The sequence below is a fragment of the Cebus imitator genome, unplaced genomic scaffold, assembly GCF_001604975.1.
Source record: "Cebus imitator isolate Cc_AM_T3 unplaced genomic scaffold, Cebus_imitator-1.0 Scaffold4, whole genome shotgun sequence".
In the NCBI taxonomy this organism is placed as follows: domain Eukaryota; kingdom Metazoa; phylum Chordata; class Mammalia; order Primates; family Cebidae; genus Cebus; species Cebus imitator.
Window position 1 is genome coordinate 14,718,368 of NW_016107319.1, and position 27,906 is coordinate 14,746,273.

General features: G+C 34.2%; 1 protein-coding gene across 1 annotated transcript in view; it reads right to left on the reverse strand.

The window, feature by feature from the left end:
* Positions 1-27,906, reverse strand: part of IQCM (IQ motif containing M) — a 490,160-nt gene that overhangs the window by 237,550 nt on the left and 224,704 nt on the right. The window contains 2 exon segments of the mRNA XM_037740696.1: positions 16,295-16,353; positions 26,330-26,334. Coding sequence (XP_037596624.1) covers positions 16,295-16,353; positions 26,330-26,334 — 64 coding nt within the window.

Below are 27,906 nucleotides of genomic sequence, written 5' to 3' on the forward strand. Positions count from 1 at the left end.
CATTGCCATGTATGTACCTATGCAACAATCCTGCATGTCTTTACATGTACCCCAGAACCTAAAATGCAGTAAAATATATATACATTAAAATAATAATAATGAATAAATGAGTTAAAAATAAAAAAATGAATAAACCAAAGATAAAGTTGCTGAACAAACTTATACAGTCACAACCATGCTTTATGAATGCATCTTGATCACAAGATAGGGATGAGAAAGCAAACTAACAACTTAGCTTCCTCCATCATGAATAAGCAGCATATAATATCTTACAATCAAGGGGAATGGGCACCTGCTACCCTGTGGTAAACAAACACAGGTAATTCTGTCTAGTATTAATCTCCAAAATAATTAAATCTCAAACCCGCCCTTTTTTAAATTATTACTGAATCTATAACCAAAGAACGATTTTTAACTCTCACTGACATATGAATTGCTGATATACAATGACCCTGGATGGCAAGGATAAACATTAGTCAGTCATTTAGTTATTGACTTCCTAATACATTCTAAGAATAGTATGCAGACAAGCAAAAGGGATTAGGTCCTTTCACATTATCTCAGATTTGTACTTATTTTCTAGATAAAACAATATCTATTGCTGATCTTTTTCTTTTATTTTTCTTTTATTAACATATTTTTTATTTTTATTTTATTTTAGAAACAGAGTCTTGCTCCAACGCTGGAATGCAGTGGTGCAATCACAGCTCACTGCGGCCTCTAACTCCTGAGCTCAAGCAATTCTCCTGCCTCAATCTCCCAAGTGGCTGGGACTACAGGCACACATCACTATGCCTGGCCCATTTTTCTTTTAATTTCCAGCAACAAAGCCTGTCTTCATAAAAGTGTCCTCCACTTAATTTCAAATTTTATATCTCTATTAAAAGATACATATATGTATATATGTATATAAAGTCTCCCTTTCAAAATAAACATCCCATATTTCATCTGTATCATATTTCCTAACTTTGGAATAATGATTTATGAACATAGTTTTGTGGGAACTGCACAACCAGACTGACTTGAAGGTTTCATTGTATTCTCAAAAAAATTTTTGTTTGTGATTAATTAAAACACACACCTGTCAAAAAAATAATTAGAAACATACATACAGAAAAATGTTTCAGTAATTATTTTAAGTTAAAATGGAAATAAGGCACCATTTTTCACTTCTAAATTTAAGAGGAAAACCCTATAAACCTATCAGATTCCAGAGCATGTTTGGTTCAAGATGCATTTCCAATATTATTCTCAATTGTATAATCTACTTGGAAAATAGATAGACTTGGCAATATGAATCAAAAGCATGCAACCTGGTAATTTCGTTTTTGGGATTTTCCCCTAAGTATGAAAAAAGCTATATGAATGAAGATATCCATTCCCAGTTTCTTTTATAATAGAAAAAAAATTTAGAAACAAATATCTGAGTAAATTGTGTTAGAGCCAATCAATAGACTATTATGAGGTTGTAAAAGTGTTGTCAATGAAGATTATGTTACAATTTGACTAAACGCTTGTCATTTCAAAAGTTAATATCAAAAAATAAGGATATTAAATTATATGTATTATATAATAGTAACTTTAAAATACACACACACACACACACACACACACACACGAATGACTATAAAAACATGTCAAGTATTATTAGTGGTTATATTAACTCGGTGTTTCTAAATCAAGAATGGATAGGAATCATGACAATTATTTCCAAGGAACTCCTATTCAGGACCTTCCTTCAGAGATTCTGTTTCATTGACTCCTTCAGTAAAACTGATGCATTCCTGATTAAACGCTGGGTTGTAAAGAAAATATTAGGTTGTAAAGAAAAATGATAATTTGCTTCCTGTTTTATAATTTTGTTCATATTTCCTGAAATAGGCTGGCATTCATTGTGTAAAATAAAAGGATAATAATTAAACCCATTAATATCAGCAGTAGTGGTAGTAAGAACCTTTTTTAAACATTTATTTCAGGTATACTTTCTCCTTTAATCTCCACAATAGTATTGTTAGGGCTGGAGGCAGTGACATGCACCTGTAGTCTCAGCAAGTCAGGGGGCTGAGTCAGGAGAATTGCTTGAGCCCAGGAGTGAGAAATTAACCTAGGTAACCTAGTTAGACCCCGGCTCAAAAAAAATCAAAATTAAAAAAAATAGTTTTGTTGGATAAATATTATTATTCTGATGTCATAAAAGAGATGAAGTTATAAGTAGTACAGCCAGAATTCAAAGCCCTCTTCATCCTGTGTGTGAAGAAATCAAAGGAAGACAAAATTAATTCATGACAACAGAAATGTTGGTATTGACTCAACCTTTGGTTACTCAATCCTCAATAGTTAGGATGACTTGAGTAACTGGCTTTAGGTTTTTGTGCATTTGTTTTTTCAGGATTATTGAAAAGATACAGCCATATCACAAATACAGAATCTATTACACAAATGTTTAATTGTATGCCACAGACTTTATGTTCATTCTTTACACAAGAATGAGTAGTAGATGAGATGTGGGAAATGTATTGTGACTGTCAGATATACGGAGACTGAGTGACCTCCTCTGACTTAGAGAATCATAGAAATTATTCTTTGCTTACCCTCCAAATGTAATTTTTAGATTTATCTTTCTTTACCATGTCTTAATACAATTTTGATACGGAACAAATTATCATTTTTACAGATGTTTATAGCCACTAAAGAGTCTCCATAAAACTCTTAGAAAATCCTCATGAAAATAAAAAAGTTAGTCATTAAAGGCAAGATACTAAACAAATTTTCATTATAGAAGAGACCACTCCATTTACTCTCGTGCCACTTCCTACTAATGTCACTCTGAGAGAAAAAACAGGGCCGACTGGCTGCCTCTGACTTTTTTCATTTGACGTTTGACAAATCTATGTTCAAAGCTTCAAATCAAATAGTTTTCAGAGAGAGAAGAAATCATTATGCATGATTACATGTGAGAAAAGATACAATAAGTTAATTAGTAAGTTAATCATGTCCGAACATTACACCTTGAGCTTGGCAAACATTTGAACAGGGAATTTCCTTTCAACTGCTAATGCTTATACGATAATATATATTAAATACTAAATCAGTTTTAGAGTTTGGTTCAGATATTGCTACTAATTAGTTTTGGCTGATATTGAAGTATTTTGTATGCTCCATTTATAAAAGCACTGTTGGCCCATCTGTTCATAGGTTGAAAGTGATTAAGGATACTTATTTTGGCTGTTATAAAAGCCAAATACTTTTTAAGCTGCAAATATGCGACAAAACCAGATCAGGTTGCCAAGTTCAGAAATATATTAAAAGAGATCTGTGACCCTCCCTCCCCCAATTCCTCTTCCAACCTGAATTATTGAAAAGTAAATATCACCACTTTCCTGATTAGACTAGCATGCTTGTTTTGCCCAAAAGCTTTGCAATTTAGTTATAATTTACACAATTTACTCTGATTTGGATATTCTGCTACCAAGCTGTGTCAAGGGCTTTCGTTTCCTGTACGTGCAGCCTTGAAGTAGAAACGTGATACTCTTGCGCCTTCAATGTGGAATTTGAAAGTAACTTGGGTAATGAGTGAAACAAGTTTGTGGTCTACGTTAATCCCCTAAGTGATTTCTGTTAACTTTGAAAACAATGCATTAAATTCAACATGGGTGACGCAGATTTTTAAGGGGAGGGATGTAATACATGCTCATGAAATTCATATTTTGTCTCATTATTATTTTACTATTCCATTTCCAAATGTTCCCAAGGTTTTAGTACTTCATGCTAGTAAAACCTGTTCACTTCAAAAATCAGAGCAGCATTCCTGGGACTTTCTAAAATAAGATGCACTCTTCCTGAAGTGGAAGATAATGTCACTTTAATTCAGGAAAAATTTTAAATAGTTTAATTACCTAAAGGAGATGTAATTCTTGGGTGCTTTCTGCTCTCTTTTTACACCCCTATCATTCCTCAAAATGGTACTCCATGCCAACCCCCAAAAAACAAGTGCCCTCCTGTTTTTGGCTGTATCTAGGTCCAGAGCAATCTGTTTACCTAGATCATATTAAAGGATGGAGATTGATATTGCATTTAAAATCTCTAAGAGAATTTGAATTTCTGAGTAGGATACCTTTTACCACCTATATAGATTCCTAGTTAGAACCTTTCAGGTAGTAAAATGCTTAAGACACTCAAAATGGGAGAAGAGAATCAGGCATGGGGTGCAGGAGGCAGAAGACATTTTCCAGGCCCATGATACCATGTCTAAGGAAAGAGAGGTCTTACTGTTATTACTGCTACTGCTGCTGCTTGGTTTGAATTTTCAAAAAGATTTTTCTCAAAACAAAATACTTTTTAAATTCCAAATTCAGTTCAAAAAACACAATTATTTCTTTCCTCCTGGCATAGATAAATATTCTGCAGAAGCACTACTTGTGAATTAAGTTGAAATTCTCATTTCATATAATGGAAAAGCAAAACCAGAAAAAATATTGTTTTTATTCAAATGTAATCAATTCTGTTTTTTCTTTCTTTCCAACTTTCATTTTAGGTTCGGGGGTATATGTACAGGTTTTTTATATGGGTAAATTTTGTGTTATGGAGTTTTGAAGTACAGATTATCACTCAAGTAATAAGCACAGTACCAGAAATTAGTTTTTGGACCCTCACCATCCTCCCACCCTCCTCCCTGAAGTAGGCCCTGGTGTCTATTGTTCTCTTCTTTCTGTCCATGTGTACTCAATATTTAGCTTGATTTGCTTTTTTATTATTATTTCAGTAGCTTTAAGGGTACAAGTGGTTTTTGGTTACATGGATGAATTGTATAGTGGTGAAGCCCAGGATTTCAATGCACCTATCACCCAAGTGGTATTTGTTTTTTTGTTCTTGGATTAATTTGTTTAGGATAATGGCCTCCAGCTGCATCTATGTTGCTGCAAAGAATAGGATTTTTTTATGACTGCATAGTATTCAGTATTATATGGCATACATGCATCACATTTTCTTTATCTAGTCCACCATTGATGAACATTTAGGTTGTTCCCATGTCTTTGCTACCGTGAATAGCATTGCCATGAACATACATGTTCATGTGTCTTCATGTAGAACAATTTATATTCCTTTGGGTATATATACGTAATGGGATTGCTAGGCTAAATGATAGTTTGTTTTAAGTTCTCTGAAAAATCTCCAAACTGCTTGCCACAGTGGCTGAACTAATTTACATTCCCACCAGCAGCGTATGAGTCTTCCCTTTTCTCCACAACCTCACCAGCATCTTCTATTTTTTGACTTTTTAATAGTGCTCATTCTTACTGATGTGCGATGGTATCTCACCATGCATTTGGTTTGCATTTCTGCAATGATTAGCGACATTAAGCATTTTTTATATGCTTGTTACCCACATGTATGTCTTGTTTTGGGGAAAGTGTCTGTTCATGTCCTTTTCCCATTTTTTAATGGGGTTGTTTTTTGCTTCTTAAGTTCCTTATAGGTTCTGGATATTAGAACTTTGTCAGGTGCATGGTTTGCAAACATTTTCTCCCATTCTGTCAGTTGTCTGTTTACTCTGTTGATAATTTCTTTTGCATGCAGAGCTCTTTAGTTTAATTAGAATTCATTTGTCAATTTTTGTTTTTGCAGCAATTGCATTTGGAGTCTTAGTCATGAAATCTTTGCCAGGGCTGATGTTCAAAATGGTATTTCCTAGGTTTTCTTCTAGAATGTTTTATTCTTTTAGGTTTTACATTTAAGTCTTTAATCCATCTTGAGTTGATTTTTGTATATAACAAAAGGAAGGATCCAGTTTTAATCTCCTGCAAATGGCTAGTCAATTATCCCCACACCATTTATTGAATAGGAAATCCTTTCCCCATTGCTTGCTATTGTAGGCTTATCAGATGCTTTTAGGTATGCGGTTCTATTTCTGAATTTTCTAACCTGTTCCATTGGTCTATGTGTCTGTTTTTGTACCAGTATCGTGCTGTTTTGGTTACTGTAGCCTTATAGTACAGTTTGAAGTTAGGTAGTGTGATGCCTCTAACTTTATTCATTTTGCTTAGGATTTCTTTGGCTATTTGGGCTCTTTTCTTTGTTCCATATGAATTTTAGAAGAGTTTTTTTCTAATTCTCTGAAAAATGATATTGGTAGTTTGATAGGACTAGCATTAAATATGTAAATTGCTTTGGGCAGTATGGCCATTTTAACAATACTGATTCTTCCTATAAATGAACATGTTTTTCCATTTGTTTGGGTTATCTTTTATTTCTTACAGCAGTGTTTTGTAATTCTCATTGGAGAGATTTTTCACCTCCCTGGTTAGCTGCATTCATAGGTATTTCATTCTTTTGGTGGCTATTGTGAACGGGATTGTGTTCCTGATTAGGTTGTCAGCTTGGAAATTGTTAAATAGAAATACTATTGACTTTTGTTCGTTGGTTTTGCATTCTAAAACTATGCTGAAGTTTATCAGATCACAGAATCTTTAAGCAGAGACTATGAGGTTTTCTAGGTAGAGACTCATATCGTCTGTGAAGAGAGATAGTTTGACCTCTCTATTTGGATACCTTTTCATATCTTTCTCTTGCCTGATTGCTCTAAGACTTCCAGATTCTGATTTTTTAAATCAAATTAACATATAACACAATTTTAGGGAACTCTCTCTAACTTAAACATGTCTGAAACTCCATTTTATTGTACCTACATACCTGTAGGATTCTGAAAAATATTACCATTGAAGTCAACTGAAATAACTAGGGTGTTCATGCCAAAGATGTAATGGGGCTGATTTTTCAGTGTCACAGTGACCAAACTTGTCAATTTTTATCTAGGAAACAGGGAACATGGTGAACTGTTCTGCTCTTCCTCCCAATATACTTATTTATTCCTCTTGGAGATACTTCTGCTCCCAACCCAGACTTTAGTCAGTCATAGAGAAGAGCTAAGTCTACCCATTTCCATCTATCTCTCTCACCTCTGCTCAAAAAGGATGAAAGATAAGATTCCTTATCCATAGAATAGGGACTTCAGCTTATAGGGCTCCAGAAAATAAAGAATGTCCACAATTAAGGTAATTCTAAAAATGATTTCTGATAGGATACTCAATGTTTTATTCCCAACCACATATATATCAGGGACTACCATTACCAAAAGACTGGGGGGACCCTCAAGCCGGAACACACAGAGTGATGGTCAGGCAACCATTGGCAAAGTCTATTAGAGAAGCAGAACTGTGGAAAGTCTGAAAATAACCTGGATAAGAGAGAGAGATTGGATTCTTTGGCCCCCTTCCCCATGTTTTTGCCTTTCTATCACCCTCTTAATATGTCCCTCAATTAAAAAGCAATTGCAAATCTGATTTTCCCTGCCTGAGACTTCATTCATTTTCATATCACTATTAGGTAAGATTAGCATGCATTAGAGAAGAGAACTTATGTGTGTTCTTTCTCTCTATTGTGCTTCTCCTCCTTGGACAATTTTTTTATTATTACTTGCAGGAGTCATACATACACCTTCCTCTTGAGCTAGGCCCAGTTGTCCTCTTTCCCAGTTACTAATTTCCTATAATCAGTTTCCTTACTCTCTGCTACACCTTTCAGCAGAAACTAGTGGAATTATGTGTGTCCCATACTTACAAGTGAGAAGTACACTCTTGACTTCTCTAGAGACAAAGCCATTTCTATTCCAGGAGAAAGCAGAAGGCCCCATTCAGCCTATAGATGAAATCAATATGCTCTCAGGTTTACCAGAGAGCCCAGCCATCAGTAATCAGTTATTCTGTGTCCTCTTTGTTCTGCCTATTAGGAGCAGTTTTTTTTGTTTGTTTGTTTGTTTGTTTGTTTGTTTTCATCCAATTAGGCTAGATTGGGAAACCAGTGATGCTGACATTCTGATTCCTCATGACTAATGCCAGTGCTGGACTCTGGACACATTAAGAGGCCTGGTTTACCAGCAGTTCACTGTCTGACCCTGCTCCTCCTTCAGCATACAGCTCTCTTGGGCAGAACATTTGCACAAGAGGAAATTGCTTGCCTTAAATTTGATTATCTTTATTTTTGCCTCGTACCTCTGAGATTTAATCCTAAAGAAAACAGTCCTAGAAGACTTAAGGTGCAGCTAAATAACACTTGACTTGGAGGTATATGAGGGAGTTTGGAGATGGAAGCATTTGCAGGAGATGCAGTCTCTAGTAGCTACTTTTGAAGACTTCCTTTCCCAAGATTATGACACTGAGATATCATCAAAGTGATTAACTATAGCTCTATTAACTAGCTAATCATAGCAGAAAGCAACTAAGTCATCCTAGGAATTGACAGAGCCAGGAAAGTAAGTACTGGACATAGTTAAGTATATTCTCTAGCTTGGTACTCAAAGTGCGGTCTGAGCACCAGCAGATCAGTATCACCTGAGAGTTTATTTGAAATACAGTATTTCAGGCCGTTTTGATTCTACTATGCTCAAAAAGAATAACTATCAGACTAAAAATGAAAGAACAAATACTGATAGGAAAGAACTGAAATGCAAGTCACAAAAGATTGCATAAATAAAACTGAGACTTCTTTTAATTAAATTTTCTGCGCTTAGGTGAATAATTTTCTTTAGACATCTGCTGATCTGCTATCTTTGAGAAACTGGAGAATAAAAGTGATGTGAGAATTCTGGAAAATGGCAAATGTCCTTACTTTAAAAAAGAAAAGAATAAAGTATTATAAACACTAGAACACTAAATTAAATCTCAGAATCTATCAGTTATCAATTGGATGTTGGGTGAGGACTTAAAGAATGAAGCAGTGGTGCCAAGAGCTAGAATGTACACAAAAAGAATAAGTCATGCCATTCTAAATTCATTTTTTAATTTTAATTTTATAACTATTTTTTTCTTACTATATTGCTAGCCCAGGAAATAATTTTTGATATGTCTGAATTTCAGGAAGGCAATTTTCAAGGTTCTCATAAAATCTTTGTAAACAAGGTAGGGATAGGCTGATTGGGTGGTCTTGGGTGATGGGAGGAACTGCATCATTACTAACCGAGATAAAGAATACAGTAGAGAAGAATAGGAAAGCTAACACATAATTATTTCAATTCTGAAAAGTTGTTATGGATATTCCAGTGAAGATACTCAGGAAGCAGTCTCTTAATTTCTAGCTTGATATAATAACTACATGGATGGAAGAGAAAGAAAATTCATTACAAAGCAGAGAAAAGATATTAAATGGGTGATTCAATAATTGAACAAATATCTGTTTATTTACATATTTATTTTCTTACTTGTGTAAGGTGCTGTTCTAATGCTGAGGATACCCTGTTGAATAAAACACACAAAAAAATTTTCCTGTCCTCATTGCACTTGTATTCCAGTAGAACAGATCAAAAGTAATCAGAGTAAGCAAGTAGATAGTAGAGTATATTAGAAAATAATATTTTCTATGGTAAAAAATAAAGTAGCATTTGGTTGTTGGGGAATCCTGGCAGGGATGGAATATGCAATTCTAAATAGTGTGTCATAGCAGGTGGAGGGGTTACTGAAAAGATGACCTGTAGTAATTATCTGAGGAAAATATGACAAGAAGCTAAGTTAAAATGTAATAAAATTACTAGTAAAGTACTACAATTCATATGTGTGTGTGTGATTACACAGTAATTTCACTATGATCTTACAGATGTTAGATGTCTTACTTCCCTCATTTTAGTTATTACGCTATTTTATAATGATCTCCAAGTCTATCTTCTTTCTATACCCAGAATCCCTGAAAGTTATTACTTTTCTTTGTATAATAGATGAAGAGAGAAAGGAAGAGGTAGAGAAAGAAAAGGAAGGAAGGAGAAAAGGAGAATATATTGATAACACATTAGAATATCTGAAAAGTTCTCGGGGTTTGTCTTTTTTACAGAATTCAAATCAATATAAGTTATTGTCCTTGGGAAGTTGTGCCCCAAAGCTGACATGATGGGTTTTGATCTACAGGGTCTAGGGTTGCATTCCACTTTACACTATGCTACTAAAATTTCATTTGAAATGCTGTGTTCTTTCCTAAGCATCATATTTTAATGGGGATTTCCTTTAGTACAGAGAGCATCTGTTTCTTTCCTCTGTCTAGCACCTCCTTTTTCTTTGGAGAATTGTACTTCCCCACTCCAGCCATGTGACTCTCCCATGATTTGTCTTGGGCTGGTCATGTCTTCCAAGGTGGGGAGTCAGCCAAAATATTTCTGTGTGTGTTTATGTGAGGGGTAGAGGAGGGGCAAAGTTTGATGAGGGGTTGTTTTTTGTTTTTTATTTTTTGTGGTAATATAACACCACCATTTTGGTAAGAACAAGAAGTGAATTAGATATGTGGGAGCTAGCCATTTTCCTTGCCACATAGAGAAAAATTCTATAGAAGGAGATATTTAAGCCAAGCAGAGATCAAAAAATGAAAGAAAAGACAATGCATCCTGAAGACATTACTTGAATCCTTCAGTCATGTGAGCCTAAGATGCTAAACCAATGCAAATAATAGACAGCCACCACATTCTGTACCATTGCAATTCCTATTTAGATGGGTCAATCAAGTCCCATTTTTGTTCAAGATAGTTTGAACTACCATCCAATGAAGATGTTATAGACCATTTATATATATATATATATATATATATATATATATATATATATATATATATATATATACACACACATATATGTATATAATATGTATATTATTTAAATATATATATTCAGTTGAAATAGGCTGAGGGGTTAATCAGAAAAGAACAAGTTGGTAAGGAGGGGTGACTTCTAGAAGAGCAGTGGATACCAGTTCAAAAGATATAGGTATTAAGTTTAAATTAGACAAATTCCTGAAAATCAGAGCAGTTATTTGAATTTAATGAGATGCCACTGGAATGGAGGTATTATGAATCCCTAGAGCTTGCCAGTAGAGTCTATGTGTGTACAGTGTTATAGAGGAGATTTGTACTTTGGAAAGTGGGTTTTCAATAGAAAGCCTTTAAGTTTCCTCAAACTCTCCAAGTCCATCATTCTCCAAAGACAGAACACACAAGTGGAAGTGTCGCCTGATAAATGTTATTCACCATATATTTATTTTCAAATAATGCTTAGGATAGGCACTGACCCAGAAGAAACCATTGACAAAAAATATCTAATGATAAGCAGGATAACTTTCCATTCATAGGTAAGGAAATTTCAGAAGAGACCAAAGAAAAGTTTTTAGGTGGGAAATTGTAAAGATTGTTTTGTGATAAAATAAGAAGACTTGATCTCCTTCAGGAAAAAAAATGATGATAAACAAAGAGAATACAGTAATTTTCAACATAAAAAGGAAATATTCAAGAACCTACATAAATATCTGGACTCTGAAATGTGAATTTTATACTTAGATATGACAATTGATATACTGTATGCAACTATATCAAAAAAGAAAATATTTATAATTAGTAATTCAATTTGCCTTTCAGAAAGATATTAGTATCAAAACTTCTTACCCTTTTAGTTCCAGTATGCTATGAAATAGGAAGAAGGAGGAATACAACTTTTCCTCATCCACATATTTACATGAGCTAAAATAATACATGAAATTCTTTTTAAAAATAAGGAAAACTCAAAAGTTCAAAAATAGTATACTTTACTTCATAGATGGTAAATGTAAATGTCAACATTTATATCAAGAATTGAAGCAAATTAAATACTAAAAGGATGAAAGGGTGATGACCAGCCTCTGAAATTATTATAATCAGAAATTTAACATTATGGGTCAACAATAGAATATTTTTTCTCTATGAATTAAAGACCCATCAATTTATATTCTATACCTGGAAATCAGTCAAACTTTTTTAAAAACAATTATAAGCTTTAGAAGTTCAACAAAAGGAAAATTTATCACTGAGGTCATATTGATCTACACAAGATTAACAGCTCACTGCAATTTAAAAAATCAAAAGAGTGTTTTATTCATGAAATGTGATAGGTTATCTTAAGGAAAATGTAGACTTTTGTAATATGTTTAGAGATACTAAACAAATTCAAGTGAACCTCAAGGAACATTATAAAGTATTTTTTCTCACAGAAAATAAAAGAACAATGTCATCACAATAGTATAATGAATTATAATCTGTACAGCTTCTGGTTCACAGTGTTTGCTTAGATATTGAGAATGAACTCTCAATGCATTATTTAACTTTAAGTAATAATATAAACTGCTTTTCATGCTTTATATTAAAGATACTATATAAAAATGGAAAATATATATTAGACATAAAGAAGGAGATGAAAAAGATGATGTCAGGAAAAGATGAGATCCCACTGCAATGCAAAATAATCTTTACCTTTATAAAAATAAAAAATAAATGTGTATACTATCATTCATGTACACATTACATTTATTTAAACTAAAAATTAAGAACAACATCTATTTAAATCTAATTCTGTCTGTTTTAAAGGTATTAAATTTAAAAAATAGATATTTTATTTTTTAAAACTCAGAAAAATGTTCCTTTGGCAATTCTGACTGAACTAAGATTTGTTGGCTTTCTTTGAAATGTTTAACATAAACTTCTCCTTTAAAAATTGTTTTAGAAATTTTCAACCATATTTTAATCTTATGAACTTCTAACAATTTTCAGAAACTTATGGAGTTCTAACAATTTGAAAATGTAACATTTAAATTAAAATACTGAGGAAGTAGAAAAATTCAGATATTAAGCAATTTTGTTTTATAAGGTTTCATCTATGAAAATAATTTACTATAAATGTTGGACATAGGTGTATATGAAATGAATATTTATACAGCAGAATTATAAAATGATGGCAAAAAGATAATCATTTTTTTCATAAAAATACACAAATATATTTAACAACCCCCAAATTAAATCAAGTATCTATATCCACTATGCAATCTTTTTAACCCAGTAAATACATTCTAAATGTGTAAAATTTTAGTATTACAGCTATTTCTTTAATAATGCTGCTAAGGGAAAATGTTATATATACTTGTACATATATTTGTACAAAGCAATATACCCAAGCAAAATAGCACCATCTTTTCCTCCCTTTCTGAATATTGAAATGTTTACAGTTAAAGAAAACAGGAAGATGAACAACAACAATGACAAATGAATGTGAAATTTCCTTTTAGGTTTGTGATCATTGAAGATTAGGAGAGAAATAACTAGGACTCTGAGTTACCCACCACTATTTATCCATATAAGCCAACCAAGAATAGGAGTGGCTGTTCACGTTAGCGGTAATTCCAGACCAAGCACTGCTGCAGCATTTTTAGTTTCCTTAACTTTCCCACTCCCACATTTTAACAGCCAAGTGACTGCCTCCTTTAAAAAAAATACTGCTGAGTGGGTATATAAACCAGTCCTATTTGCCAACTGTAAAGGGTTCCCGCAAAGCTTGTGGGTATGTGTAAATTAATTCCATCATCTTTTTTTTATATAACTAAGAAGAGACAGAGGAAAACAGACTCTCTTATATTTACTGTAGCCTGGCAATAGTAATATATGTGTGACATATTTTTACCCTTGAAACGCAAAAGTACTTTAGAAATTGGCCAGTACTTTATTGAAGTTGACTTATGACTGATGGAAGGTTATAATATACTCTGCCTTATGCAGGCTGTAAGGAAACCTCTAGCTGAAAAATATATGGGAAATTCCTCTGTAACAAGAAAAGTTCTTTAGGCAAAGCTATAAATCCAGCATGTGAATTCCAAAGTTTCATGGAATTTTTATGATAGAAATGGTACGATTTCAAATAAAGAAGAGAATCTTAATATTCATTTACTTAAATATTTTCAATTAAGTGTATTTGTGTATTTTATACAGACATATAAAATCTCACATACATATACACAGTTTTATATTGTTCACTACTTTGCTTTATTTTTACATTCAATTTCACTCTTTTATATTTCTCTCTCTCCATGATTCTATTCTAGTAATACTTTTTAAATCACTAGAGCCACTCAAGTTTAATAATTTATTAAGTATAGCTTCTTATTAAGTATAGTTTCAATTTACCTCTCTTAAGTAATCATCAGAAAGTCTATTAAAATTTAAGATACAAATGGTATAAAAGGAGCATAACTGATTAAGAATATCACTATGCTGTGAGGGGACAGATTCTAGTCACAGTTCTGATTTTTACTTTCAGGACCTTAAAGAAGTCACTAAAACTTTTTTATCCCAGTTTTCCTAATTGGAAAACGGAGGAGTGAATCAAGTGATGTCCAGAATTCCATCAGCCAACAATCTTTAAAATATTTAAGGCATCCCTGAAAAACTTACAGAGGGTAAACTGTACAGAAAAATGTTTCGAGTTCAGATTATCTGGCTGGCTCAAGCCAAATAACTATAATAACCACTCATATTGAAGGCTGCCCAATTCTTTATCATTGAAATGGCTGGAGTAATTTTAACTTATTAACATCCTATAAGGAAAAAATATTTTCCAATCAAATTAACCAGGTAAAGAATATTTCCGGGAAAAGGACTTACGTAAGAACACAAACTGCTTTAAATGCCATCAAATATTTTCAAAATAATTTACATGGAACAGTTATAATTTATTTGCTTTAAAAGAATTCTCTCTGTGAGAAGGTTTTTGAGAACAAATTCAATTTCTTTAGTAGACACGGTCATTCAGATTTTCTACTTCTTGTGTCAGTTTTGGTATGCTATCTTTTTTCAAAAAATTAGACTACTTCCTCTTAGTTAAATGCAGTTGGCATGTAGTTATTTACATATTATTTTATCATTGTAATCTCTGTAGGATATATAATGATTTATCTTTCATTCTTGATGTTGGTAATTTGTGTTTTATCTCCCTTTTTTAAAAAACTGGTCTCACTAAGAACACACAAATTTTATTAATCTTTCCAAAGATTTATGTGCTTTGTTAATTTGGTTTATTGTATCCCTAATTTCTATTTCATTGCCTACTGTTCTTATCTTTTTAATACCTGTTACATGTGCCCTTAAAAATAATGTATATTCTACATTATTGGATGTAGTCTTTTATAACTGTCATTTATGTCAAATGAATTAATGGTTTGTTCAAATCTGCTGTATGTAGAATTTTCATTTGATTCTTTCTTACAGCTTTTATTTCTGTACTGGGAATCTTCTGTGTTATAATGAACACCTTTCTAAGTTTTGAACATTTATATTAACTGCTTTAAAGCCCTTATATGCTAATTCCAACATCCATAGAAATAAAAAAACTTTATTATTTTTCTTTCATTTATTTATTTATTCATTTTTTAAACTTTCTACCCTGATCTAAATCTGTCTACATATCTTCTTTAAGGCCAATAAATCCTTTTCTTTCTATGTAAACAGGTGAAGGAATTGAAAACTATGCAAGCTGTTACTTTCAGATGCACTTTCTTGAAGTCTTTTCTATACATGCACAGCTCAGGGGTCAGCCCATAATTATAGAAGAGTTTGTACACAGAATTGGGACTCCTCTCTCTGTGTGGTTTTCTCCTTTTATAAAATTTCTTAATCAACTTTTAGTCATTTTGACAGTACTAAACTCTGTCTGTCTTCTGACATTTCACACCATTAACACCTAGGTTTTCTGCCTAAGGTCTCACTATTTCACACTGCATGATGTGGGAAAAGCTATATAAATGGGGATATTACCCATTGCAGTTCCTTTCAAGAAGCAAATAGTTTCCCTCCAGTTTCTGTCTACATGCCATCACTCTCCAGTGCCTTCAAATATTTGTGTGTTTTTTTAGTTTATAATCATTTATCATTAACAAATGAATGTATTCCCCGTGAATAAGAAAACACAAGCATGAAACCTGCCCTTTTTAGAAACTTCACTGTTAATTTTCCACAATTGCTTTATTCAATCTCACCCTCTAATCTGTCTCAGAAAATCAACGTTTTTCAAAACAGTTTATCAACAAATTTGGTATATAAAGTAGCAAAGCAATCTGAGTGTTCTTAATAGACTCATTGAAATGCATGATTAACCATAGTGAATTGTGGTATGTAGTTTCTAATAAACAAAAAATTAACTAAAACATATACAGTGTTGTTAACACTGCTTTCTCCTAAATACTACAAAGTAAAACTTCAGCTGGGTCTACTGATTACTAAGACACTCAAAAAAAAGTATTCTTCTTCTCCTTTCCTCAGTCAAATTAAAAGGCAACATTGAAAAACAGATATTAAAAACTTGAGCTTAAAACAACCTATACTTCTTTAAACCTATATATAAAACTCAGAAATTACATTGATAACATCAAAAATGACTGCATTAATTTACACTTTTCCATTATATAAAATATATACCTGGGTTGTGATTGTGGTTCTGGCTTGATAGGTTGTTGCTCCTTTTTAATAAAGGTTTTCTATAATAAGGAAAAGAAGAGTTGACATAGTAGAAAAACAATGTCATCACCTATAAAATTTTAATTCCATTGATGTTCTGTTACATTATCAAAGGAAGAATTATTATAAGATATATTATAAATCTACACATTTTATATACATTTGTTAGTATACGCAGAGGAGTATGACTGTTGAACCTCCTTCAGAATCTTTTAGCACCCAGTAATACAGGTCCTACTAGTTATTTCAATGAGCAAATATCCTTACAACTCTATTACAGATGAGAATTTTATTTATTTATTTATTTATTTATTCTCTGTCTTACAAAAGAGATTTAAGATGGCTTTTAATAAATATAGTACATATGAAAAGGGGAAATAAAATCCAATGAAGGGGAAAATATGGGTAGAAAAACACAGCCAAAAGTGTTCTGATATTTCTTGATATTTGAGATTTACCTCTCAAATTCCTATTGAAATGTTATGGACTGAACTGTGCTTCCCCTAAATCCATTTGTCAAAGTCCTAACCCCCAATGTTACTGTATTTGAAGATAAGGTTTTTAATGAAGTTGTATTTTTCTTTCAGCACTTTGAAAATGCTATCCTACTGCCTCCTGGCCCCAGAAACCTGTTGTCAGACTTGTCAGAGCTGTTTAATGTTATTTGCTTTTTTTTCTTTTACTGATTTTAGGATCATTTATTTATTCTTGACCTGTAAGGCTGATTATTATATGCCTTGAGGTAGTCTTATTTAGGTTGAATGTGCTTGGTATTCTTTGACCTTCTCGTACCTGGATATTACTATCTTTCTCTAAATTTGGAAAGTTCTCAATTATTATTTCTTTAAGTAAACATTCTACGCTGATCCATCTCTGTCTACATGTCTTCTTTAAGGCCAATAACTCTTAGATTTGCCCCTTTGAGGCTATTTACTAGATGTGGTATGTGTACTTCATTCTATTTTTTATTTTTTCTCTTCTATGTGCTTTGAAATAGCTTGTCTTTGAGTTCATCAATTATTTGTTCTGTTTGAGCAATTCTGCAGTTGAAAGACTCTGATGCATTCTTCAGTTGTCAATTGAATTTTTCAGCTCTAGAATTTCTGCTTGATTTAAAAAAGTATTTTAATCTCTTTGTTAAATTTATTTGATAGAATTCTAAATTTCTTCTATGTGTTATCTTGAAGTTCATTAAGCATCCTCAAGACAGCTATTTTGAATTTCTGTCTAAAAGGTCACATATCTTCATCACTCCAGGTTTGATCATTGGTGCCTTATTTTGTCAGTTTGCTGAGGTCATGTTTTCCTGGATATTCTTGGTGCTTGTGGATGTACACTGATGTCTGAGCACTGACAACTAGGTATTTATTTCAATCTTTGTGGTTTGGGCTTGTTTGTATTCATAATTCTTGAGAGGGCCTTCCAGTAGTTTAAAAGGAACTGAGTGTTGTGACCTAAGGCTGTGGTCACTTCAGCTGTTTCAGCACTATGGTACACCTTAAAACCAGGAACATTGCAACAGTTGGGTTACCAGGCAAAATCTCTCACTCTCTTCCCTCTGTTTCCTCTAAATAGAAGGAGTCTCTCTCTGAACTGGGCTGTCTGGAGCTGGGGGAGGGATGATGCTGGTACTCCCATGGCCATCACAAGTGACACTGTGCAGGTTCCAACTTGAAGCCTTGCAGGCCAGCACAGAACTGACTTTCACCCAGTGCCCACAGTGAATACTGCCTTGCTTCCTCTTTAGCTATTCAAGGCTCAATGTCATTTTAGTCAGAAGGTAGTGAATCTCGCCAAGACTGAGTCTGTCCTATCAGAGCCATTTATTCCCTTTCAGCTAAAAGTGGATTTAGAAACACCATCCAGGAACAAGGGCCTGGAGTCGGGGGTTTTAAGGAATTTTCCTAGTACTTTATTTCACTGTGGCTTAGCTGATATTCAAGTTGTAACACAAAGTGCTCTGTACTCTTCCCCTGCCTTCCCCCAAGGAGAAGTCTTTCTCTGAGCTTCAATGCCTGGAGTTGGGGGAGGTATTATATAGGCATTGCATTCCCTGGCTACCACAGCTGGTATCATGCTGGGTCATGTGCACCCCAAGTTCACTGCCTCCAAGACCAGTGTAGCGCCAGAATAAAAGCCCATATTTCAATAGTAATGTTTTCTTGCAGCAGTATTATCTAGGCCTAAAGTTTATTTTTATAACCATCATTTATTTTATTTTACTGAATGTTTATTTTTAGATAAACCCCTACTATTATCCTAGCTTAGAACATACCTGGAAAAAAGAAAGAATGTACTACATGCAAAATTTTATTTGGCAGTAAATAGATCAAGAAGTATATTCAACTATTCTCATACAGTTTTGAAAGAAAACACTCTTGGCAAATGCAAGATCTGAATTGTATTTAGATACATCATTTAGATATTACCAACCTGCCACCTCCTAAATCACATCACAGTCCCACCCACATAAATGATTTTCAAATGTGGAGGTTTAGATACATAAGTAGTACAATTTTAAATGTGTATTTTTGAATCAATTTAATATTATAGAGAAATTCTTAATATGTGTTTTCAGTTTCTTTTCTTGTAAAAGGCCATTGACTTTTTGCTTTTGAAGGCCACTTCACAATCTTTCTTTATTGTAGAAGCCAAAATATTCAACCCAGTTCTCAATCATAATTGACCTTTTGCTTTGAGATATCCTCATGTGGGAAAGATATTTAAGGAGCACTATGCCCATACACGTTAGTAATACTGTTAACAATACTTTTAGTTCTACAGTTGTGTCAACATATGCATTCTTTGGTGTGATAAACTGATATGTGATTGTGAAATCACACAAGTGAATACCTGGATGGAAGAATGAAAAGTTGAATGTAGACAGCATTTGAGCAGATAACAGATTAAGAAAATGAACAGACTGTGCCTGCCCTGGGGAATCCCTCCTCCCACCCACCATCACCTCCTGGGAAGCTAGGTATGCTTGTTCTCTAGTAAAGGGAACATTAACTAAATTTCTTAAAAAGTAATGAAAGAGAACAAACTGTAAAAAGGCAGCCAAATAAGGCAAACATCTGTTACTGAACATGTCTCACTTGACTTCCTTTTAATGTTCTTAGGAATAAATTTATGAACTAGGGAAGGTTTAGCACTAATTAGCTTGTTTTCATCAAACAAAATGCACCAGACATGGATGTTGAATATGAATGAAAATTTCAATAGTAATAATAATAAGACTTAGAAAGTGCTGGTAGCCACGGTTATGGCCACAGGCTTTGGATATTGTGAGTATTAATATTGTGTTGGTTTAAATTTGCAGTAACTTTCTAAATAATCAGATAAAATGTTATACAAGTCATGTATTAATTAAACAATAGATGGATCTTTAGTTATATACCTTTAGGCTGATGAGCTGTTAGAATGATCTGGAATAACAAATACAGAGCTACACAAAGGCAAAGTTTTATAGTACATGCAGCAGCAGTGGTAATAGTCACAGTTTAAATTAGTTGTGTAGATCCATAATCATTTATTTGAAACTCTTGGGCCTACACATATGTAAGAATCCTGAAAATTTTAAATTTTAGAAAGGTTAAGAAGTGGATTCATAATCAAACCAGTAATTATACTTGCTAATACTTGTAGCATATGCATATTCTCATTAAGTTGTAGGTAGAGGCCACTATATAGGCCTTGTGTTGGTTCGTATAGATCAGGTTTGGCCACCCAAAATCAGGTGTTAAGTTTTACCCTTATATAGTTTATGACAATTTGTTGGTTTTCAGAGACTTTTAGATTTTCAGAGTCTTAGAATTGTAGACCTGTAGCAGCAGTAGTAATAGTAATAGTAGTGGTGGTAGTAGTTGGTGGAGGAGACTAGGAAAGATAAGGAGATGAGGACGCACAAGTCCACAAGTGTACATGTACACATAGTTCAAAAGCAGTGAACAACACAGCTATAATATTGTGAAAAAGAGGAAAAGGGGGGAAAATGCTAAATTAAGAATGTTGTCTACATTTTGCTGTAACTTTTTTTTTCTATACTGACAACAAAGACTCATCCAGTCCTTAATGTCTTTGTTCTGAAATTGACTTTTTTTCTCATCATTCCTCTTCTCTGAAATCAGTGGCCATTTTCATTTCGTCAGGTAGTTTTCTTGTTGATTTCTTTTTTCCTATTTTCTAACACTCATTAGAAGACCGCTTTTTCGACCACAGGCAAGGCATGTTGCATTGGCTAAATGGAAGGACTAGGTCTATCTCAGGAACACAAACCCTAAACTTTGACTTTTAGGGGATCCTAGTAAGAAAGAATAGGTCACAAATGGTGAGACCTGGTTGGTAGTAATTAAGAGGCCACATAAAGTTGTTCTGTTAGGAAATTTTCAAAAAATTGATGCCATATCAATGATGAAAGGTTATTTTAAGATACTTCAGCCCTCAGTGATTGATTCCTAATCTGATTTCAGTTTTATTCTTTAACCAAACATATAGGATAACTTTTAACCTAACATTATTTTAGGTCTTTGTATTCTCCTTTTATTCTTTCTACACCTGTTACCACATATTCATGAACATTCCATAATGCCTTTTAACATTTGCCTTTTATCATGTGTTAAGACTATTTTTTTAAATTATGCTTTCAATACATATATTTTGAAGAAAACTCAGTCGAGCAAAAATAATTAGAAAATCAACCATAATTATATAGTTCATAACCACTTTTTTCAAAAATAATTCTTTCTATATTAACATATTTCTTACCAAGAAATCAATGATAGCAATATCCCATTTATGGAAATAACTTGTTTTTAACTTGGCAATTGAACAATGTTTTGGCAAAATGTAGTACACTAGATTTGCAGTTAAGTTTTTGTAGATTTAATATTTTTTCAATAAATTTCTTACAGTGGAATTTTTGGCACCTCTCCTACTCCTACCTTTTTGCTTTGTCTTTTGTTATACATTGTTAAATTGCCCTCTAAATAGTGTTAGTTTTGAATTTTTTGGATTTTTATTGCTTATTCTATTGTAAGACAAGGGAGCATTAAATTAATAACCAAATAAAAGTAGATAATCATATATGAAAAGGGCTTAGCATAGTATTAATGGGTTAGAGTAAGGACTTCATATATTATAGCTGTTATTAACTTTATTATTTTAAAATTTATTACATTCTTTTATGAAGAATTTATGATACCTTATAAAAATCTATATAACATGAAATATTACATAAAGACTTCAGGGGTTATGGAATAGAAAATAGAAAACATGAAATTAAGATTTAGGTAACAATACAGAGTCAGAATTGGTATATTAGATGTTTGTAATAAGGAGGCCAAAAATTTGGCTGTGGACATTAAAAGAGGATATAATTTTTGGTCACTTGATTCAGAGTGTTTCCATAAAACAAATGCAAACAAGCCAGAAATATGTACCATGTAGATGATAATGAAGAGGGTAATATGAAATAAATGTAATGAATACAGTTATCTCACCATATGCATGGGGGATTGATTCCAGTACCCAAATTAGTATTCAAGGTTCTGAATTGATATTCAGCAGATACCAAATTCCACTAATGTTCAAATTCCTTATGTTAAGGTGGCATAGTATTTTTTTATATAAGCTACATACTCCCTCCCCTATACTTTACATCATCGCTAGCTTAACTTATAATAGATAATATGATGTAAATGGTGTAAATAGTTGTTACACTGTATTGGTTTTTTCCTTGTATATTTTTATTGATGTATTCTACCTTCTTATTGTTTTGTTAAAAAAAAAAAAAACATGTTTCTGATCCACTGTTGGTTAAATCTGCAGATGCAGAACCAGCAGATATGAAAAGTTGACTGTCATGTACTAACAGATATACTTTCATAAAATTTAGCAGCATACTAAATATTTGCCCTCCTTTTACTTATAAGCCTAAAGTACAATTTGGTGAAAGCACTTTTTCAGGGGTAGGAGGGCTTGGAGGTGTTGGTTGTTGCGGTGTAAGTGGTGTGGAAACAACATTATCCTAGAACAGTTGGCCATCCTCATCCATAGGTTCTGCATTTACGGAGTCAAACAACTGCAGATCAAAGTTATTTTTTTAATCATATCTGTACTAAACATGTACAGCCTCATTTCGCCCAAAACAGTGGAACAACTATTTTGTTTCATTTATCATTAAGTTTATCTACATGCTGGCTTAGTTTCAATCAGAGATAGATTTGAGGGTATCTTGAGGAGTGGAGAAATGTATTTTTGGTCCTTTCTACTGTATGTGTTGCCTATGGGTCAGTGGCATTGTTATCACTTAGGAATTAGTTAGAAATGTAGAATCTTAGGCCCCAGCCCAATCTATTGAATCAGAAGATCTGTAGTGATTTATAAGCACATTAAAGTTTGAAAAACACTGTTTTAAAAGATTCTTCATCGGTAGAGGGATCCCAAGATGGCCAAATAAGAGGCAGCTCTGGAAAGCAGCTCCCAGTGAGAGAGACACAGAAACCAAGTGGTCTCCAGAATTCCAAATGAGGTACCAGGTTCATTTTGTGGGTCTGGTAGGACAGTGGGTATAAACTAAATAGGACAAGTTGAGGCAAGGCAGGGCACCCACCCAAGAGGTGCATGTAACCGACTGGAGGACTGGGGGATCTCCCCCTCTGGGACTTCAGTTAGGATACAGCACTCCACCCAAGCCATCTACAACCCATAGAACAGGAGATCTTTGCCTGGCTGAAAAGCCTCAGCGAGCTGCCTGAACAGGGCAGAACAGCAACTTTGGCCACGCCAGGGCTATCAGCATAGATCTAGGCAGAAGCACTGGCTGACAGGAAAGCCAGAAAGCTGACTGGATGAATCTGCCCTCCCCACAGAGGGAAAGGAAACTGAAAACAGGGAAGCAGCCCATATGGCAGGACAGGTCCTCCACCCTCAACAAAGCCCAGCAGGCAAAAAAAACTCTCATGCCAGAGTTTCACACCTAGAGAGTGACCAGGACCAGTCCAGCTTGGTGGGGGGAAGGGCAGCCACAATTGCAGAAGCCTGCCTCATATTCCTGAGTAAATAAAATCTGCAGCAGCTCCACTGAACTCGTGGCAGCCCAGCAGCGCCGCTGAAGGCAGACAAAGGACAGGTCCCCTCCCCAAGCAGCCACCTGAGATCAAAACTACATAAATCCAGTGAGATGGGAAAAAAACAGTGCAAGAAGAATGAAACCATCAAAAACCAGAACGCCTCTTTTCCACCACAAGATCACAACTCCTCCTCACCAGCAAGGGAACAAAGAGGGGCTGAGAACGAATTTAACAAGTTGACAGAAGCAGGCTTCAGAAGGTGGATAATAACAAACTTCTATGAGTTAAAGGAACATGTTCTAACCCAACGCAAAGAAGCTAAAAACCTTGAAAAAAGGTTAGATGAAATACTAACTAGAATAATCAGCTTAGAGAAGAACATAAATGACTTGATGGAGAAGAAAAACACAGCATAAGAACTTAATGAAGCATATATAAGTTTCAATAGCCAAACAGATTGAAGATCAACTCAATGAAACAAAATGAGAAGGCAAGAAAAGAAAACAAAGAGTGAAAAGAAATGAACAAAGCCTTCAAGAAAAGGGATTATGTGAAAAGACCTAATCTACACTTGATTGATGTACCAGAAGATGAAGGGAAGAATGAATCCAAGCTGGAAAACACTCTTCAGGATATTATCCAGGAGGACTTCCCCAACCTTGCAAGGCAGGCCCACATTGAAAAACAGGAAATACAGAGAACACCACAACGATACTCCTCTAGAAGAGCAACCCCAAGGCACATAATTGTCAGATTCACCAGGGTTGAAATGAAGGAAAAAATACTAAGGGCAGCCAGAGAGAAAGGTTGGGTCACTCACAAAAGGAAGTGCATCTGACTCACAGCGGATCTCTCGGCAGAAACCCTACAAGCCAGAAGAGAGTGGGGGCCAATATTCAACATCCTTAAAGAAAAGAATTTTCAACCCAGAAGTTCATATCCAGCCAAACTAAGCTTCATAAATGATGGAGAAATAAAATCCTTTATAGACAAGCAATTGCTGAGAGATTTTGTCACTACCAGACCTGCCCTACAAGAGCTCCTGAAGGAAGCATTAAACACAGAAAGGAAAAACCAGTATCAGCCACTGCAAAAAAGAACCAAATAGTAAAGACCAATGACACAATGAAGAAATTATGCCAACCAAAGGGCAAAACAACCAATCAGTAATAAAATGGCAGAATCAAAATCACACATAAGAATATTAACATTAAATGTAAATGAACTAAATGCCCCAATCAAAAGACACAGACTGGCAAATTAGATGAAAAGCCAAGAACCATCAGTGTGCTGTATTCAGGAGACCCATCTCACATGCAAAGAAACACATAAACTCAAAGTAAAGGGATGAAAGAAGATTTACCAAGCAAATGGAGAGCAAAAAAAGCATGGGTGGCAATCCTAGTCTCTGATAAAATGGACTTTAAACCAACAAAGATCAAAAGAGACAAAGAAGGGCACTGCATAATGGTAAAAGGATCAATACAACAAGAAAAACTAACTATCCTAAATATATATGCAACCAATACAGGAGCACCCAGATATATAAAACAAGTCCTTAACGACCTACAAAGAGACTTAGACACCTGAACAATAAGAGTAGGAGACTTTAACACTCCACTGTCAATACTGGACAGATCAATGAGACAGAAAATCAACAAGGAAATCCAAGGCTTGAATGCACATCTGGACCAAGCGAACTTAATAGATATTTACAGAACTCTCAACCTCAAATCTACCAAATATACATTCTTCTCAGCACCACATTGCACTTACTCTAAAATCAACCACATAATTGGAAGTGAATCACTCCTCAGCCAATGCAAAAGAACAGAAATCATAACAAGCAGTCTCTCAGGCCACAGTGCAATCAAATTAGAACTCAGGATTAAGAAACAAACTCAAAGCCACACAACTTCATGGAAAATGAACAACTGGCTCCTGAATGTAGATGGGATAAACAATGAAATGAAGGCAGAAATAAAGATTTTCTTCAAAACCAACAAGAACGAAGACACAACATACCAGAATCTCTGAGACACATTTAAGGCAGTGTCTAGAGAGAAATTCATAGCAATACATGTCCACATGAGGAGCAAGGAAAGATCTAAAATCAACACCCTATCATTGAAGTTGAAAGATTTAGAGGAGCAAGATCAAAAATACTCAAAAACTAGCAAAAGACAAGAAATAACTAAGATCAGAGCAGAACTGAAGAATATAGAGACACAAAAAAACCCTTCAAAAAATCAACAACTCCCGGAGCTGGTTTTTTGAAAAGATCAACAAAATACATAGACTGCTAGCCAGACTAATAAAAAAGAAAAGAGAGAAGAATCAAATAGATGCAATAAAAAACGATAAAGGGACATCACCCCCAATTCCACAGAAATACAAACTACCATCAGATATTACTATAAACAACTCTATGCACATAAACCAGAAAACATGGAAGAAATGGATAAATTCACTCTCCCAAGAATAAACCAAGAAGTAGTTGAAACCCTGAATAGACCATTCTTTCTGAAACTATTCCAAACAATACAAAAAGAGGGAATCCTCCCCAATTCATTTTATGAGTCCAACATCATCCTAATACCAAAATTGGGCAGAGACAGAACTAAAAAAGATAACTTCAGGCCAATATCCATGATGATCATTGACGCAAAAATCTTCAATAAAATACTGGCAAACAGAATGCAGCAGTGAATCAAAAAGCTTATTCATCATGATCAAGTAGGCTTCATCCCGGGGATGCAAGTCTGGTTCAATATATGAAAATATATAAACATAATCCACCACACAAACAGAATGAAACATGATTATCTCAATAGAGGCAGAGAAGGCCTTACAAAATTCAATAGCCCTTTATGCTAAAAACCCTCAATAAACTAGATATCGATGGAACATATCGCAAAATAACAAAAGCTATTTACGACAAACCCACAGCCAATATCACACTGAACAGACAAAAACTGGAAGCATTCCCTGTGAAATCTGGCACAAGACAAGGATGCCCTCTCTCACCACTTCTATTCAATATAATATTGGAAGTTCTAGCCAGAGCAATCAGGCAAGGAAAAGAAATAAAGAGTATTCAATTAGGAAAAGAGGAAGTCAAATTGTCTCTATTTGCAGATGACATGATTGTATATTTAGAAGACCCCATCATCTCAGCTCAAAATCTCCTGAAACTGATAAGCAAACTCAGCAAAGTCTCAGGATACAAAATCAATGTGCAGAAATCACAAGCATTTCTATACACCAATAACAGACAAACAGTGAGCCAAATCAAAAGTGAACTCCCATTCACAATTGCTACAAAGAGAATAAAATACCTAAGAATACAACTAACAAAGGATGTAAAAGGCCTCTTCAAGGAGAACTGCAAACCACTGCTGAATGAAATGAGAGGACACGAACCGATGGTAAAATATTGCATGCTCATGGTTAGGAAGAACCAACATAGTGAAAATGGCCATATTACCCAAAGTAATTTATAGATTCAATGCTATTCCATCAAGTTTCCAATGACCTTCTTCACAGAACTGGAAAAAACCACCTTAAACTTCATATGGAACCAAAAGAGAGCCTGCATAGCCAAAACAATCCTAAGCAAAAAGAACAAAGCTGGAGGCAACATGCTGCCTGACTTCAGACTATACTACAAGGCCACAGTAATCAAAACAGCATGGTACTGGTACCAAAACAGAGACATAGACCAATGGAATAGATCAGATGCCTCAGAAGCAACACCACACATCTACAACCATCTGATCTTTGACAAACCTGAGAAAAACAAGCAATAGGGAAAGGATTCCCTATTTAATAAATGATGGTGGGAAAACTGGCTAGCCATGTGCAGAAAGCAAAACTGGACCCCTTCCTGACACGTTACACTAAAATTAACTCCAGACAGATTAAAGACTTAAACATAAGACCTAACACCATAAAAACCCTAGAAGAAAACTTAGGCAAAACCATTAAGGACATAGGCATAGGCAAGATCTTCATGGCTAAAACACCAAAAGCAATGGCAACAAAGGCCAAAATAGACAAATAGGATCTAAGTAAACTCCAGAGCTTCTGTGCTGCAAAGGAAACAATCATTAGAGTGAACTGGCAACCAACAGAATGGGAAAAATTTTTGCAATCTACCCATCTGACAAAGGGCTAATATCCAGAATCTACAAAGAACTAAAACAGATTTATAAAACAAACAAACAAGTCTATTCAAAAGTGGGCAAAGGATATAAACAGACACTTTTCAAAAGAAGACATCTATGAGGCCAATAAACATATGAAAAAATGCTCATCATCACTGGTCATTAGAGAAATGCAAATCAAAACTACATTGAGATACCACCTCACACCAGTTAGAACGGTGATCCTTAAAAAATCTGGAGACAACAGATGCTGGAGAGGATGTGGAGAAATAGGAACACTTTTACACTGTTGGTGGGAGTGTAAATTAGTTCAACCATTGTGGAAGACAGTGTG